The sequence below is a fragment of the Elephas maximus genome, chromosome 2 (genome assembly GCF_024166365.1).
Source record: "Elephas maximus indicus isolate mEleMax1 chromosome 2, mEleMax1 primary haplotype, whole genome shotgun sequence".
NCBI lineage: Eukaryota > Metazoa > Chordata > Mammalia > Proboscidea > Elephantidae > Elephas > Elephas maximus.
The window spans coordinates 122,607,895-122,625,746 of record NC_064820.1 but is presented as its reverse complement, the minus strand read 5'-3'; the positions used below and the strand labels follow the sequence as shown (position 1 = coordinate 122,625,746).

Genomic DNA, 17,852 nt, shown 5'->3' with positions numbered 1-17,852 from the left:
CTTACCAAAGATGTAAAAGACCTATATAAAGAAAACTACAAAGTACTACTACAACAAATTCAAAAGGACCTACTTAAGTGGAAAAACATACCTTGCTCATGGATAGGAAGACTTAACATAGTAAAAATATCTATTCTACCAAAAGCCATCTATACATACAATGCATTTCCGATCCAAATTCCAATGACATTTTTTAATGTGATGGAGAAACAAATCACCAACTTCATATGGAAAGGAAAGAAGCCTTGGATAAGTAAAGCATTACTGAAAAAGAAGAAGAAAGTGGGAGGCCTCACTCTACCTGATTTTAGAACCTATTATACAGCCACAGTAGTCAAAACAGCCTGGTACTGGTACAACATCAGGCACATAGACCAATGGAACAGAATTGAGAACCCAGATATAAATCCATCCATGTATGAGCAGCAGCTGATATTTGACAAAGGACCAGTGTCAGTTAATTGGGGAAAAGATAGCCTTTTTAACAAATGGTGCTGGCATAACTGGATATCCATTTGCAAAAGAATGAAACAGGACCCATACCTCACGCCATGCACAAAAACTAACTCCAAGTGGATCAAAGACCTAAACATAAAGACTAAACCGATAAAGATCATGGAAGAAAAAATAGGGACAACCTTAGGAGTCCTAATACAGGGCATAAACAGAATACAAAACATTACCAAAAATGACGAAGGGAAACCAGATAACTGGGAGCTCCTAAAAATCAAACACCTATGCTCATCTAAAGACTTCACCAAAAGAGTAAAAAGACCACCTACAGACTGGGAAAGAATTTTCAGCTATGACATCTCCGACCAGCGCCTGATCTCTAAAATCTATATGATTCTGTTAAAACTCAATCACAAAAAGACAAACAACCCAATCAAGAAGTGGGCAAAGGATATGAACACGCACTTCACTAAAGAAAATATTCAGGCAGCTAACAGATACATGAGAAAATGCTCTCGATCATTAGCCATTAGAGAAATGCAAACTAAAACTATGATGAGATTCCATCTCACTCCAACAAGGCTGGCATTAATCCAAAAAACACAAAATAATAAATGTTGGAGAGGCTGCGGAGAGATTGAAACTCTTATACACTGCTGGTGGGAATGTAAAATGGTACAACCACTTTGGAAATCTATCTGGCATTTTCTTAAAAAGTTAGAAATAGAACTACCATACAACCCAGAAATCCCACTCTTCGGAATATACCTTAGAGAAATAAGAGCCTTCACACGAACAGATATATGCACACCCATGTTTATTGCAGCTCTGTTTACAATAGCAAAAAGTTGGAAGCAACCAAGGTGTCCATCAACGGATGAATGGGTAAATAAATTGTGGTATATTCACACAATGGAATACTACGCATCGATAAAGAACAGTGACGAATCTCTGAAACATTTCATAACATGGAGGAACCTGGAAGGGATTATGCTGAGTGAAATTAGTCAGAGGCAAAAGGACAAATATTGTATAAGACCACTATTATAAGATGTTGAGAAACAGTATAAACTGAGAAGAACACATACTTTTGTGGTTACGGGAGGGGAGGGAGGGAGGGTGAGAGAGGGTTATTTACTGATTAGTTTTTTTTTTTTTTTTTTGGTAGATAAGAACTACTTTAGGTGAAGGGAAGGACAATACTCAATACACGGAAGGTCAGCTCAACTGGACTGGACCAAAAGCAAAGAAATTTCCAGGATAAACTGAATGCTTCAAAGGTTAGCGGAGCAAGGGCGGGGGTTTGGAGACTATGGCTTAAGGGGACTTCTAAGTCAATTGGCAAAATAATTCTATCATGAAAACATTCTGCATCCCACTTAAATGCTAACAAGCGGCCATCTAAGATGCATCAATTGGTCTCAACCCACCTGGATCAAAGGAGAATGAAGAACACCAAGGTCATCCGATAACTATGAGCCCAAGAGACAGAAAGGGCCACAGGAATCAGAGACTTACATCATCCTGAGACCAGAAGAATTAGTTGGTGCCTGGTCACAACAGATGACTGCCCTGATAGGAAGCACAATGGAGAACCCCTGAGCGAGCAGGAGATCAGTGGGATGCAGACCCCAAATTCTCATAAAAAGACCAGACTTAATGGTCTGACTGAGACTAGAGGAATCCTGGTGGTCATGGTCCCCAAACCTTCTGTTGGCACAGGACAGGAACCATTCCCGAAGACAACTCATCAGACATGGAAGGGACTGGACAGTGGGTAGGAGAGAGATGCTGATGAAGAGTGAGCTATTTGTATCAGGTGGACACTTGAGACTGTGTTGGCATCTCCTGTCTGGAGGGGGGATGGGAGGATAGAGAGAGTTGGAAGCTGGCAAAATTGTCACAAAAGGAGAGACTGGAAGGGCTGACTCATTAGGGGGAGAGCAAGTGGGAGTATGGAGTAAAGCGTATATAAACTTATATCTGACAGTCTGACTTGATTTGTAAACGTTCACTTGAAGCTCAATAAAAGTTTAAAAAAAAAAAAAAGACCAGACTTAATGGTCTGACTGAGACTAGAGGAATCCCGTCGGTCATGGTCCCCAAACCTTCTGTTGGCCCAGGACAGGAACCATTCCCAAAGACAACTCATCAGACATGGAAGGGACTGGACAGTGGGCTGGAGAGAGATGCTGATGAAGAGTGAGCTACTTGTATCAGGTGGACACTTGAGACTGTGTTGGCATCTCCTGTCTGGAGGGGAGATGGGAGGGTAGAGAGGGTTAGAAACTGGCAAAATTGTCACGAAAGGAGAGCCTGGAAGGGCGGACTCATTAGGGGGAGAGTAAGTGGGAGTATGGAGTAAGGTGTATATAAGCTTATATGTGACAGACTGACTTGATTTGTAAACGTTTACTTAAAGCTCAATAAAAATTATTAAAAAAAAAAGTAATTCACCATGACAAAGTGGGATTCATACCAGCTGTGCAGAGATGGTTCAACATTAGAAAAACAATCAACGTAATCCATCATATCAATAAAACAAAAGTCAAGAACCACAGGATCTTATCAATTGATGCAGAAAAACCATTTGACAAAGCCTAACATTCATTCATGATAAAATCTCTCAGCAAAATAGGAACAGAAGGAAAATTCCCCAGCATAATAAAGGGCATTCATACAAAGCCAAGAGCCAACAAATATCACCCTAAATGGAGAGAGTCTGAAAGCACTCCCCTTGACGCTGGGAACCAAACAAGGATAACCTTTATCACCACTCTTATTCAACACTGTGCTGGAAGTCCTAGCCAGAGCAATTAGGCTAGATAAAGAAATAAAGGGCATCCAGATTCATAAGGAAGAAGTAAAAGTATCTCTGTTTGCATATGACATGATCTTATACACAGAAAACTCTACAGAATCCTCAAGAAAACTACTGAAACTAATAGAAGAGTTCAGCAGAGTACCAGGATACAAGATAAACATACAAAAACCAGTTGGATTCCCCTACACCAAAACAAAGAGAACATCGAAGAGGAAATCACCAGATCAATACAGTTTACAGCAGCCCCCAAGAAGATAAAATACTTAAGAATAAAACTACCCAGAGATGTAAAAAACCTATACAAAGAAAACTACAAGACACTACTCCAAGAAACCAAAAGACACTTACATAAGTGGAAAAACATACCTTGCTCAGAGATAAAGACTCAACATTGTAAAAACGTCTATTCTACCGAAAGCGATCTGTAACTACAACGTAATTCTGATCCAAATTCCAACGACTTTTTTTTAATGAGATGGAGAAACAAATCACCAACTTCATATGGAAGGGAAAGAGGCCCCGGATAAGTAAAGCATTACTGAAAAAGAAGAACAAAGTGGAAAGCCTCACACTACCTGATTTCAGAACCTATTATACCACCACTGTAGTCAAAACAGCCTGGTAATGGTACAAGATACACAGACTAATGGAACAGAATTGAGAATCCAGGCATAAACCCATCCACATATGAGCAGCTGATATTTGACAAAGGCTCAAAGTCAGTTAAATAGGGAAAACACAGTCTCTTTCATAAATGGTGTTGGCATAACTGGATATCCATCTGCAAAAAAATGAAACAAGACCCATACCTCACACCATGCACAAAAACGAACTCAAAATGGATCAAAGACCTAAATATAAAATCTAGAATGATAAAGGTCATGGGAGAAAAAACAGAGACAACGCTAAGAGCCCTAATACATAGCATAAACACTATTCAAAACCTTACTAACAATGCACAAACACCAGATGAGAAACTAGATAACTGGGAACTCCTAAAAATCAAATGCCTATGCTCATCCAAAGACTTCACCAAAAGACTACCTACAGGCTGGGAAAAAGTTTTTAGCTATGACATTTCCGATCAGTATCTAATCTCTAAAATCTACAAGATACTGCAAAAATTCAACTCCAAAAAGACAAATAACCCAATTAAAAAATGGGCAATGGATATGAAGAGGCACTTCACTAAAGAAAACATTCAGGTAACTAACAAATACATGAGGAAATGTCCACAATCATTAGCCTTTAGAGAAATGCAAATCAAAACTACAATGAGACTTCATCTCACTCCAACGAGGCTGGCATTAATCCAAAAAACACAAAATAATGTCGGAAAGGTTGTAGAGAGACTGGGACACTTACACACAGATAGGCGGAATGTAAAATGGTGCAACCACTTTGGAAATTGATCTGGCGCTTCCTTAAAAAGCTAGAAATAGAACTACCATATGATCCAGCAACCCCAGTCCTTGGAATATATTCCAGAGAAATAAGAGCCTTTACACGAACAGATATATGCACACCCATGTTCACTGCAACACTGTTTACAGTAGCAAAAAGATGGCAGCAACCAAGGTGCCCATCAACAAACGATAAATAAAAAAAAATACATTATGGCATATTCACACAATGGAAAACTACGCATCGATAAAGAACAATGATGAATCCATGAAACATTTCGTAACATGGAGGAACCTGGAAGGCATTATGCTGAGTGAAATTAGTCAACTGCAAAAGGACAAATATTGTATGAGATCATTATTATAAGAACTCAAGAAATAGTTTAAACAGAGAAGAAAATATTCTTTGATGGTTACTAGGGTGGGGAAGGAGGAAGGAAGAGGGGTATTCACTAATTAGATAGTAGACAAGAATTTTTTTAGGTGAAGGAAAAGACAACACACAATACAGAAGAGATCAGCACAACTGGACTAAACCAAAAGCAAAGAAGTTTCCTGAATAAACCAAATGCTTCAAAGCCTGGGGACTGCAGTTTCAGGGGACATCTAGGTCAACTGGCATAATAAAATCTATTAAGAAAACATTCTGCATCCCACCCACTTTGGTGAGTATCATCTGGGGTCTTAAATGCTAGCAAGCGGCCATCCAAGATGCATCAATTGGTCTCAACCCACATGGAGCAAAGGAGAATGAAGAACACCAAAGACACAAGGTAATTATGAGCCCAAGAGACAGAAAAGGTCACATAAATCAGAGACTGCATCAGCCTGAGACCAGAAGAACTAGATGGTGTCTGGCTACAACAGATGACTGCCCTGACAGGGAACGCAACAGAGAATCCCTGACGGAGTAGGTAAGCAGTGGGATGCAGACCTCAGATTCTCATAAAAAAGACCAGACTTAATGGTCTGAAACTAGAGGGACCCCAGAGGTCATGGTCCCCAGGCCTTCTATTAGCCCAAGACAGGAACTATTCCCAAAGCCAACTCTTCAGACAGGGATTGGACTGGACTATAAGACAGAAAATGATAATGGTGAGGAGTGAGCTTCTTGGCTCAAGTAGACATATCAGGCTACGTAGGCAGCTCCTGTCTGGAAGGGAATAAGAATGCAGAGGGGGACAGAAGCTGGCTGAGTGGACATGGGAAATACAGGGTGGAGAAAAGGAGTGTGCCACCCCATTAGGGGGAGAGCAACTAGGAGTATACAGCAAGGTGTATATAAACTTTTGTATGAGACTGACTTGATTTGTAAACTTTCACTTAAAGCACAATTTAAAAAAAAAAACACCATGGCTTGGGTCAGGTGCATCATAGTCCTCAAAGTGACATCTTTGCTTTTTAACACTTTAAAGAGGTCTTTTGCAGCAGATATGCCCGACGGGATGCGTCACTTGATTTCCTGACTACTGCTTCCATGGGTGTTAACTGTGGACCCAAATAAAACGAAATCCTTGACAACTTCAAAACAAACAAACAAACAAACAAACCTGCTGCCATTGAGTCAATTTTGACTCATAGTGAACTTACAGGACAGAGTAGAACTGGCCCACAGGGTTTCCTAGGCTGTAATCTTTACAGAAGCAGATGCTACATCTTTCTCCCTGGTGGGTTCAAACTGCCAACCTTTCAGCTGGCAGCCAAGGGCTTAACCACCAGGTCACCACACACAGAAAAAGTATACAAATCAAAAGCATGTCACTTGATTAATTTTCAAACTGAAGGCAACCATAGAATTGGCACCCCTAAAGTCCCTATTAGGACTCCAAAAGCCCCGTCCCAGTCACTACCCCCTAAAAGATAACTTCATCATAGATTAGTTTTTTATCTTTTTTGGAACTTTTTACAAATGGAATCACGTGCCTTTTGTTACTGGCCTCTGTTGCTGGACATTATGATTGCAAGACCACTGCCTGTCAGTATGTCATTCTGCAGCAACTTGCATGTTGCTATGACACTGGAAGCTATGATACCAGCAGGGTCGCCTGTGGTGGACAAGTTATGGCAGAGCTTCCAGACTAAGATAAGGAAGAAGGACCTGAGGCGGGGCCATGATGGTGGAATAACCAGATGCTTACGGTGATCCCTCTTACAACAAAGGCCCAAAAAATCAAGTGAAATGGTTTTATTGATGACAAGCTAGGAGCCCTGAACATCAAAGGCAAAGTCAGAAAACAGACTGAGCGGCAGGGGAAGGAGAGTCAGTTTAGATGCGGAGAGCAGTTACCAGACCTGAATTGCTGGGATCCCTCAGGCACCACTCCCGGGAGCAGCTACAGGCGGGCTAGTAGTAGCATTCAGCCGTAGCTTCCTCAGGGAGAAGCAGCCAGCCGCACAGCCTGCTCATACATCCAGACCCGAGAAGAACGGTGCTCTCGGCAAAAGCTGAGTACTCGCATATATTTTACCGCGCCCCCCACCCCCAAGCCTGCTTCAGTGGCTGTTGATTTTCCTGGGCCTGAGATAGGCCCGTTTGAGTGCCCCGAGGCATGCTCCCGGACTTCGAGAAGGAATAAATCCGCAACAGGGGGAAAAGATAATTTGTCAGTTCCACTAACCTGGGGAGCTCAAGACAGAAGCAGCTCCTATCCAGGCATAAACAGTCTGTGGACTTTGAATACCTTTCCCCCCTGCATGGACCTGTGTGGGCCTATTTCAGGAAAATAAGCCCTTGCTGGCAGACTGCAACTGTTTAAGCTGTGTAGTAGAGAGGGGGGTGTTTGATATTTCACACGGCTTTGCCTATTTAACAGGGTCCTCACCTACCCACATCAGGGGCATACGGACTGGTGCTCTACTCAAGTCACCCAGCCACCTGCAACAAGTACAAAGATAACTGGTACCTCTCAGTCCTTACAACCAAAAGCACTGGGTGCCTACAGTCAGTCTGTAGAACCCACCCACCTGTACCCTCTAGGAACAGGGACACGCTTTCCTCAGAGACACTCGGGGATGATTCCCAGCCCCCTGCCTTGTTCAGAACATGACCCCCTGCTGCAACCAGGTAGCAGTACCTACACCAATCACCCCTGACCCTCCAAAACTGTAGGACAGAGCCTGTACCACACACTTGATGACCAGCAACCTGGACACCTGAACTGAATCCACACAAGAAAAGTGAATGGACTCATAAGCTCATTTACCTGGTAACAGCTCCAGCCATCTGGTGACAGTATGTCAGAGCTCCAAAGGCGAAAATAATCAAGCTAGCTCACTCAAGCAATCCATCTGGGCGTATCAAAAGCAAACAAAGCAAGAAACTAGGATACAGTAAGCAAACATAAACCAATAAAATAACTTATAGATGGTTCGGAGACAACAGTCAATATCAGCTCACATAACAAAAGAGAGCACGATCGCCTCAGCAACCTCTCAAAACAGAGAATCAAAGGATCTTCTGGATGAAGGTACTTTCCTGGAATTACCGGATGCAGAATTCAAAAGATTAACATACAGAGCTCTTCAAGGCATCATATCAGGAAGGAGATCAGGCAATACGCAGAACAAGCCAAGGAACACAGAGATAAAACAGCTGAAGAAATTAAAAAGGTTATTAAAGAACATAATGAAAAATTTAATAAGCTGCAAGAATCCATAGAGACACAGCAATCAGAAATTCAGAAGATTAACAGTAAAATTACAGAATTAGACAACTCAATAAAAAGTCAGAGGAGCAGAATCAAGCAAGTGGAAGGAAGAATGAGGGACCTTAAAGATAAAGCACTTGGCACCAATGTATTTGAAGAAAAATCAGATAAATGAATTAAAAAAAAAATGAAGAAACCTTAAGAATCATGTGGGACTCTATCAAGAGAAATAACCCACGAGTGATCGTAGTACCAGAACAGGGAGGGATAACAGAAAATACAGAGATAATTGTTCAAGATCTGTTGGCAGAAAACTTCCCTGGTATCATGAAAGATGAGAAGGCATCAATCCAAGATGCTCAATGAACTCCACATAAGGAGATTTTAAAAGAAAGTCACCAAGACGTATTATAATCAAACTTGCCAAAACCAAAGAGAGAATTTAAAGAGCAGCTAGGGATAAATGAAAAGTCACCTACAAAGGACAGTCAGTAAGAATAAGCTTGGACTACTCAGCAGAAACCATGAGGCAAGAAGGCAATGGGATGACTTATACAAAGCTCTGAAGGAAAAAAACTGCCAGCCAAGAATCATATATCCAGCAAAACTGTCTCTTAAATATGAAGGTGAAATTTAAGACATTTCCAGATTAACAAAATTTTAGGGAATTCATAAAAACCAAACCAAAACTACAAGATATACTAAAGAATTCTTTGGTTAGAAAATCAATAATATCAGGTATCAACCCAAGGCCAGAACACTGGACAGGGCAATCAGATGTTAACCAGACAGGGAAATCACAAAAATAAATCAAGATAAAAATAACACTCAAAACGGAAACAGCGATGTTATTACATAAAAGAAGACAACTTTAAAATAATAAAGAAGCACTAAGAAATGTAGTCATAGGTCTTTCATATGGAGAGGAAGACGAGGTGATATAAAGAAATAAAATTTAGGCTTAAACTTAGAAAAATAGGAGTAAATATTAAGGTAACCACAAAGGAGACTAACTATCCTACTCATCAAAATAAAATACAAGAAAAAAATAGAGACTCAGCAGAAACAAAATCAACAACGAATAAGAAGAAAAGACAACATATAAACTACTCAGCACAAAAATGAGGAAGAAAGACCTGGCAATCCACTTCCAAAAATTTGCCAATGAAAAACTCAATAGCTTTGGACATATCATCAGAATGGATCAATTTCAAGAGGAGGACATCATGTTTGGTGAAGTAAAGGGCCAATGAAGGCATGGGAAACCCTTGATGAGACAGATTGGCTATAATAACCACAACAATGGACTTGACCATACCGGTAATCTTAAGCATGACACAGGACCAAGCAATATTTTGTTCTGTAGCACATAAGGTCGCCATGAGTCACAGATGGCTTGACAGCAGCTAACAACAAGTATGCATGATAAATCAATGATGTGTGCAACAATAATTTACTCATTCACATTGCTGTATAGTATTCTAGTATATGACTACACTACAATTTATTTATCCATCCCATTTTTTTTTTTCTTTTTATTCTTTGGTGAAGTCTTTTGATAAGTGTGTTTAACTTTTAGGACATCCCATTTATCTGGCTCATTTTCTCATGCCTGTGTCTTGCTATAGTTTACAGCTGTTTATGCCATATTTTAGGACCCATAGTGTTGAACCCTATTTTTATTTCCATGTTCTTTATAGTTCTCAGTTTTATATTTAGGTCTTTGATCCATTTTACATTAGTTCTTGTATATGATGTGAGGTATGGGTTCTGTTCCTTTTTTTTTTTTTAATTACAGATGACCATCCAGTTTTGCCAGCACCATTTGTTAAAAAGACTGTCTTTTTGCTATTTAATGGATGTTGAGCCTTCATCACAGATCAGGTGGCCACAGGTAGATGGATTTACACATGGGTTCTCAATTCTGTTCCATTGGTCTAAGTGTCTGTCACTGTGCCAGTACCAGGCTGTTCTGACTACTGTAGGTTCTGGGGTTAGGTAGTACAAGGCCTCCTACTTTGTTCTTTTTCTTCAGTAGTGCTTTATATATTTGGGGCCTCTCCCCTTTACATATAAAGTTAATGATTAGTTTTTTCATCTCTTTAAAGAATGCTGTTGGTATTTGGATTGGGATTGCATTGCATTTGTAGATTACTCTGGGTAGAACTGACATTTTCACAATGTTCAGTCTACCTATCCGTGAGCATGGTATGTTTTTCCATTTATGTAGGTCTCTCTTGGTTTCTTGCAGTAGTGTTTTGTAGTTTTCTTTGTATAGGTCTTTTACGCCCCTGGTTAGATTTATTCCCACGTATTTTCTTTGTTTAGGGGCTTTTATAAATGGTATCGCTTTCCTGATTTCCTTTTCATAGTTTTCTTTATTGGTGTATAGGAATGCAACTTATTTTTGTATGTTTATCTTGTATCCTGGTACTCTGCTGAGTCTTTCTATTAGTTCCAGTGTCCATTCCACTGTTAACAGACATTCTGGTTGCTTCCCGTTTGAGATGTGAACTTTCTCTACTTACAAATAAAATGTTTACCGTGTAACAGTGTATGCTTCAACTCAAAGGCAGCAGCATCATATAATATGGTGTTCACATAACATACAAATCACATAACATCTTATTTCACAGAACGTATCGTGGACATTCAGTGATGCATGATTGTGTATGCCTTTTGATGAATGCACACACTTCTCTTGGGTATATACCTAAGAGTGAAATTGCTGGATCACCGGACACACCAATGTTCTTGAGTATATATACATATTTCAATTTTCTCAAGTAATTCTACCAATTTATATTTCCCAGAAAAATATACAAGAGTTCAAGTTTCTCCACATCCTTACTAATACTTGATATTATCTGTGTATTTTATTTTAGCCTTTCTATTGCCTGTGAGGAAACCCTGGTGGCGTAGTGGTTAAGTGCTATAGCTGCTAACCAAGAGGTCAGCAGTTCGAATCCGCCAGGCGCTCCTTGGAAACTCTATGGTGCAGTTCTACTCTGTCCCATAGGGTCGCTATGAGTCGGAACCGACTCGACGGCAGTGGGTTTGGTTTTTTGGTTATTGCGTGTCACTCTTCCTTTTTACTTTTTCTTCTTTTAAAAAGTATACTGAAAAAAGCAGAATGAAAGTGAAATTTTACAATACGCTGTTACTTTTTTCCCCCAACAAAAGCCAATACATCTTATATCTGGAAGATATTTTCCTTATGATTTTTGTTTGTTTTTAAATAAATCTTCCACTGGCAGCACATGTATACCAAAGCCAGAAGTTAGTCCCTATGATTTTCTACATCGGATTCATATGCAAACTGTAAAGGAACTTCAGCGTGCTTTAAATCACAAGTAAGAACACAGGAGCCTTTGATTAACAATTCAGAACTCTATAAACTATTAATTTGCTTACAGAGCTAAAGATACGGGAATTCCTCAATTCATTTGCCAAACGATCTCACGGTCTGAAATTTTTCAAACGTACACTACTCACCTTGGCTTTTAAGAGGTCAGACGTTTCAGAATGATTATTATATGGCTTTTGTTGCAGTGGCTGCCTGTGCTTTACCCACTGGTCGCCAGGAGAACCCTCAGGAAATAACTGCTGGCTGTGGCGGAATTTGGTTCGACTGTACAAAGATATAAAATATAAAAATTCAGATGAAGAAAAATTTTGCTTGTATTTCTTCTAACACCTTGATAGTTTATCTTACCTATTTACATGTCTGAATTCCTTATTTATTGTCTGTTCCCTCCCACGGGAATATAAGTGCCATGAGGGGCAGGGATTCTTGTCTCTGTCTACTGCTTTATCACTCACACCTAAAAGAGAGCCTGGTATTCAATTAATATTTGTTGACTGAATTAATAACCTGTTTTTAAAATCCCTATTGGCTTTATTAAATTATCCATACCACCTCCTACCTATAAGTGATCACTCTTCAAATCTGAAGAAAATGATTTAAAAAAAAATTTTTTTTGAAACAAACGTAGGTGGATTTTCCTTCTTAATGGGACAACACACATTCATATTAGGAAGTTTAAAATATGAGATCTGATCCTACACAGGTCAGTTATGGACCTCAGCCACACAGGAAGAAGATCTGAGAAATTATACTGTATTCTAAAGCAAAAAATTAAAGGTCCCAAGACAACGGGATAAGAAAATTAAATAAAGACCCAGTCTAAAGTTCTTATGCAAAGGAGTCAGGGTCTAAAAGGTTGTACTCATGCAGTACTTTGTAATATAAGGTAAGAAATCTCATTAGGTAGTACCACTTACATGTATAATACAGCCCAGACTCACTGATTCCAAAAACCACATTATAGTAAGACTCTTTCAGAACAGCGCATTTGAGTTCTTCCCCTTTCCTATTGAAAAAGTTGTAATAAAATTGTTCTCAACCTTTTCTTTAGACAAAATTCAGATGTTACCTCTAACACATCATCACAGATATTAGCCTATAAGCTCAAAACAAAAACAAGAAACTACCACCCTACATAAGAAAGTGGAAATTTAGTTAGAGAGGTTGCTCCATTATCTCTTCACTCCACCCACCAAGACCAAAAACTCTATGAATCATACCACACGTAAAAAAACACACACCCACATTGAGAAAATTCAAAAGAGCAACTTTCTGTGAACCCATTATTACAGGCAAAGTTCTAGCAAGCTTATTAAAAATGTATATTCTAATTTAACAAAGTTACTTCTCCAGCCTACTCTATAATTGTGATTTGGATACAATTAAGTTCCAATCAGGAAAATGTTCTTTCAGGTTCACGTCCATGTAATAGTCACTATGATGCAGACACATGGTCAGCGGTGGCTGAGCAGCAAACTTCTCCCCTTCCACGTAGGAGACCCAGATTTGCTTCTTAGCCAACAGACCTCATGCAGCCACCACCGGTCTGTCAGTGGAGGTTTGCATGCTGCTATGATGCTGAACAGGTTTCAGCAGAGTCTGCAGACTAAGACGAAGTAGGAAGAGAGGCCTGGCAATTTACTTCCAAAAATCAGCCAATGAAAACCCTACAGATCACAATGTTTCAACACACAACCCATCACTGGGATGCACAGGACCAGGCTGCATTCCATTCTGTTGTGCATGGGGTCACCATGAGTCAGGGGCCAACTCGATAGCAGCTAACCACAAAAATAATGCACACTCTATGCTAAGGAAAGAAAGAAAAAAAAAACAATCCAAAGTCTTCACAGGTCTATCATTATGACTTTGAAAAATTACATTTTGGCACTCTTCATCTCTTCTATATAAAATCAGAGTTCAATATATCCACATTCACTCCTCCATACGAATTCAGTTCTCTCTCAAATAGGATATTAAATATTAAGAATGTTAAAACAAAAAAAACTACACACATACATCCACAGATGACATTTTTCTTCTCTTTTTTCAAATTTTCAACCTATCCATCTAAAAAACTAGTACCCTCTTGAGTATACTATTTTAAAATCTGCCTGAAGCTCTTTTGCACTCCAATTAACCTTTTTTATTTCATCAAAATCCTTAAGAAAAAAAAAAATTCTATTATCTGTTAGACTAGTAACAAAATAGTAGCTATACAAGGAATAATACACCTCTGCAAACTTTAAAAGCAAAATGCTATTGTATTAAAATCTACCAGCAACTCAGAACCTATGAATATTTTTCTTTACCTTAATTTTTCCACAGTGGGTTTGGCTGGTGTGCTGCCAGCTGAGGAAAATCCATTGTCACTATCTGAGGAATCTCCAAATCTTCGAGAAAGCCAATCTCTTAATGGTCTAGAAACAAGGATTTATTTTTAAAACTTGGCTATATAAAGAAATTAATTATCAAAATCATGGTTAGTTTGTATTACAACAAATACGAACATACCTGATAAATGGAATGGCCATAAAAAATTTGTTAGGTGCCAAACCAAGTTTGGATTTTGGGGTCATATCATTTCTATGACAGGGCAATTTCTCAATCGAGAACCACTCAATATTCTGAAATACAGAAGAAAAAATTTAGTTAGTTATTATTACGGAGTTTCTAAGAACAATTGCCTACTTCATTCTTTTGGGATACTGTCCAGCAAACCTGCAAATAGTTTTAATTGTTACATACCCGAATTTCTCTTCTAGTTTTCGGGTTGAATTTTGTGTCTTTTGGAACTCCTGGGATGATGTACAAACGAGCAAGCTGGTCATTGATCCGAAGTTCAATGTAATCATCCTTACAAATATAGTCTTTGATATCAAAACCAGTTTCTTCAAAGACCTAGAAATAACGAATTTGGATTCAGATTTTTAACTTCAGCTGTTGGACTCCAGTTCACTAAACTTGATTTCAAAGGCAACAATTCAGAAACATCCAGGCAATTAAAGGCATACAAAGACTAAGCAGGGAGTCAGAAGATTCCAGGTTCTAGTTCTAGCTGTCTCATTACCTAACTGGCTGACTATGGAAAAGCCTGTTTACGTAACTGGACTTAAGTTTCTTCATCTACTAAATGAAGGCAGATGTTGGAACACATGAGTGTTTCTCAATCTGAGGGAAGTAAACCACTCAGGACCATGTATGGATTTACTTCAGAGTCCATGAATCTATACATATACTAAGCTGTACACTAAAAAATGACCTGCACATACGTAACTATTTTTCAACCCTGTGAACACTGGATTGTTATGGACAGATTCTAAAAGTACAGCTATAACCACATTTGTGTAGGTGTGTTTGGGTGAGGGGGGAGGGGGGTTGTAAACGCAAAAGAAATAAAAACTACTGGACTAGATTAAAACTGCCCTCCCTTGGCAGTGCCTCAGTGGGGTGGCAGGGGAGAGGATTGTGTGAGGAAGAGGAGAGACTAGGAAAATAGCAATGTAAGGAATTAACATGGTAACAAACCCTCACCTTCCCCTTCAATAAGAGAAACCTTGCCTAATCTGATTAGCATACTCGGCTTCTGTTTAAAACTGAAAACCACTAGTCCGAAGGACTAACGGACCACAACTACCACAGCATCCACCAGACTGAGTCCAGTACAACTAGATCACGTCCAGCTACCACCAGCCAACTGCTCTGACATGGATCACAATAGAGGGTCCCGGACAGAGCAGGAGAAAAATGTAGTACAAAACTCAAACTCACAAATACCAGACTTACTGGTCTGACAGAGACTGGAGAAACCCCGAGAATACTGCCCCTGGACACCCTTAAAACTCAGCATTGAAGTCACTCCTGAAACTCACCCTTCAGCCAAAGATTACACAGGCCTATAAACCATTCAATAACACACATAGTTCAACCATGTATATGAGACTGAACAGGCATGCCAGCCCAAAAGCAAAGACGAGAAGGCAGGAAGGGACAGGAAAACTGGATGAATGGAAATGGAAACCCAAGGTCGAGAAAGGAAGAGTGTTAACACATTGCAGGATTGGCAACCAATGTCACATAAAACAATCTGTGTATTAATTGTTTAATGAGAAACTAATATGCTCTGTAAACTTTCACCTAAAGCACAATAAAGAAGATGAACTTAAAAACCATCCATCTCTTCTAGCTTTAAAATTTTCCTTCTAGTAACATTCTTTTTTTTAATTTATTTTGTTGTTGTTGTTAAGAATATACACAGCAAAACATATACCATCAACAGTTTCTACATGTACAATTTAGTGACACCGATTACATGCTTCAAGCTGTGCAACCATTCTCACCCTCTATTTCTGAGTTGTTCCTCCTCCCTTAAAATAAACTCACTGCCCCCTAAGGTTTCTATCTAATCTTTCAGTGCTGTTATCATTTTTAACCCATTTAGACAGTTTTTAAAAGAGCACAATGCTCAAACCAAACCCACTGCCACCAGCTCCATTCCAACTCACAGCGACCCCATCGAGTTTCCAAGCCTGTAAATCTCTACAGAAGCAGAATTTCACATCTTTCTCCTGCGGAGCCACTGGTGGTTTTGAACTGCCGACCTTTCAGTTAGCAGTCCATCACTTCAACCACTGAGTCACCAAGGATCCTTACAATACTCAAGGCAAACCTTTTTCACTACTGTTTGGTTTTAAGATGATTTCAAGGTATATTTTTGGTTTAAGATTTAAAGATGATCTCAGGGCAACAGTTTTAGGGGTTCGTTTACCCTTTATGGCTCCAGAAAGTCAAAAGTTCATGAGAATTTGAAATTCTGTTCTCCATTTCCCCTCCTTTTGACTAGAGTTCTATGGAATCTTTGATCAAAATGTTCAGTAACAGTAGTGAGCCACTATCCAGTTCTTCTGGACTCATGGCAAAGTAGGCAATTGTTCATGGAGGCAATTAGCCACACATTCCATATCCTCCTCCAATTCCTGACTCTCCTTCCTCTGTTGCCCCAGGTGAATAGAGGCCAATTTTTGTGCCTTGGATGGCTGCCTGCAAGCTGTTAAGACCCCAGACACTACACAACAAACTACCGGGTAGAACAGACACAATAAACGTGTTATTAGGCCAATCAACTGGGATGTCCCATGAAACCATGACCCTAACCTCCAAACCAAGGAACCAAATTCCATGAGGTGTTTGTACATAAGTAGCCTAAGTAGTTTTTTTTTTTTGTCATTGTTATAAATATATCTATCACACAACTTTTGTGAATTCAACTTTTTACAAGTGGAGAACTTATTGACATCAATTACAATAACTGGCTGTACAATCCTACCATTAATCAATGCAATTTTTCTATCAATGTTAACCCCCCGCTTCCCCCTCCCTCCCATCTATGGTAACCACTAATAATCTTTGGTTTCTTATACATTTGCTTTTTTTTTTTTTTAATTGAACTTTAGGTGAAGGCTTACAGAACAAACTAGTTTCTCATCAAACAGTACGCACATTGTTGTATGACACTGGTTAACAACCCCATGTGTCAACACTTTTCCTTCTCAACCCTGGGTTCCCTGTTACCAGCTGTCCTGTTCCCTCCTACTTTTCAGTCCTTGCCCCAAGGCTGGTACGCCCCTTTAGTCTTGTTTTGTTTCATTCTTTGGCTGAAGGGTGAACCTCAGGAGTGGCCTCATTACTGAGCTGAAAGGGTGTCCGGGGGCCATACTCTCAGGGTCTCTCCAGTCTCTGTCAGGCCAGAAAGTTTGATCTTTCTTTTTGAGTTGGAATTTCATTCTACATTTTTCTCCAGCTCTGTCTGGGACCCTCTATTGTGATCCCTGTCAGAGTAGTCAGTGGTGGTAGCCAGGCACTATCTAATTGTACTGGACTCGGTCTGGTGGAGGCTGTGGTACATGTGGTCCATTAGTCCTCTGGACTAATCTTTCCCTATGTCTTTAGTTTCCTTCATTCTTCCTTGTTCCTGATGGGGTGAGACCAATGGAGTATCCTAGATGGCTACTCACAGGCTTTTAAGACCCCAGACAGTACTCACCAAAGTGGAATGTAGAACATATTCTTTATATACTCTGTATGCCAAATGAGCTGGAGGTTCCCTGAAACCATGGTCCCCAAAGCCCTCAGCCCAGCAATTCAGTCCCTCAGGTCCA

At 39.7% G+C, this 17,852-nt stretch overlaps 1 protein-coding gene across 2 annotated transcripts in view; it reads right to left on the bottom strand.

Moving 5' to 3' along the window:
* The window catches only part of DCP2 (decapping mRNA 2), a 61,679-nt gene that overhangs the window by 12,541 nt on the left and 31,286 nt on the right, over nt 1-17,852 (bottom strand). For both annotated transcript variants that reach the window (XM_049872289.1, XM_049872299.1), the window contains 4 exons: nt 14,443-14,595; nt 14,209-14,321; nt 14,007-14,114; nt 11,823-11,958 (listed from right to left, as the gene is read on the bottom strand). In XM_049872289.1, coding sequence (XP_049728246.1) covers nt 11,823-11,958; nt 14,007-14,114; nt 14,209-14,321; nt 14,443-14,595 — 510 coding nt within the window. The remainder of the gene's footprint in view (nt 1-11,822; nt 11,959-14,006; nt 14,115-14,208; nt 14,322-14,442; nt 14,596-17,852) is intronic.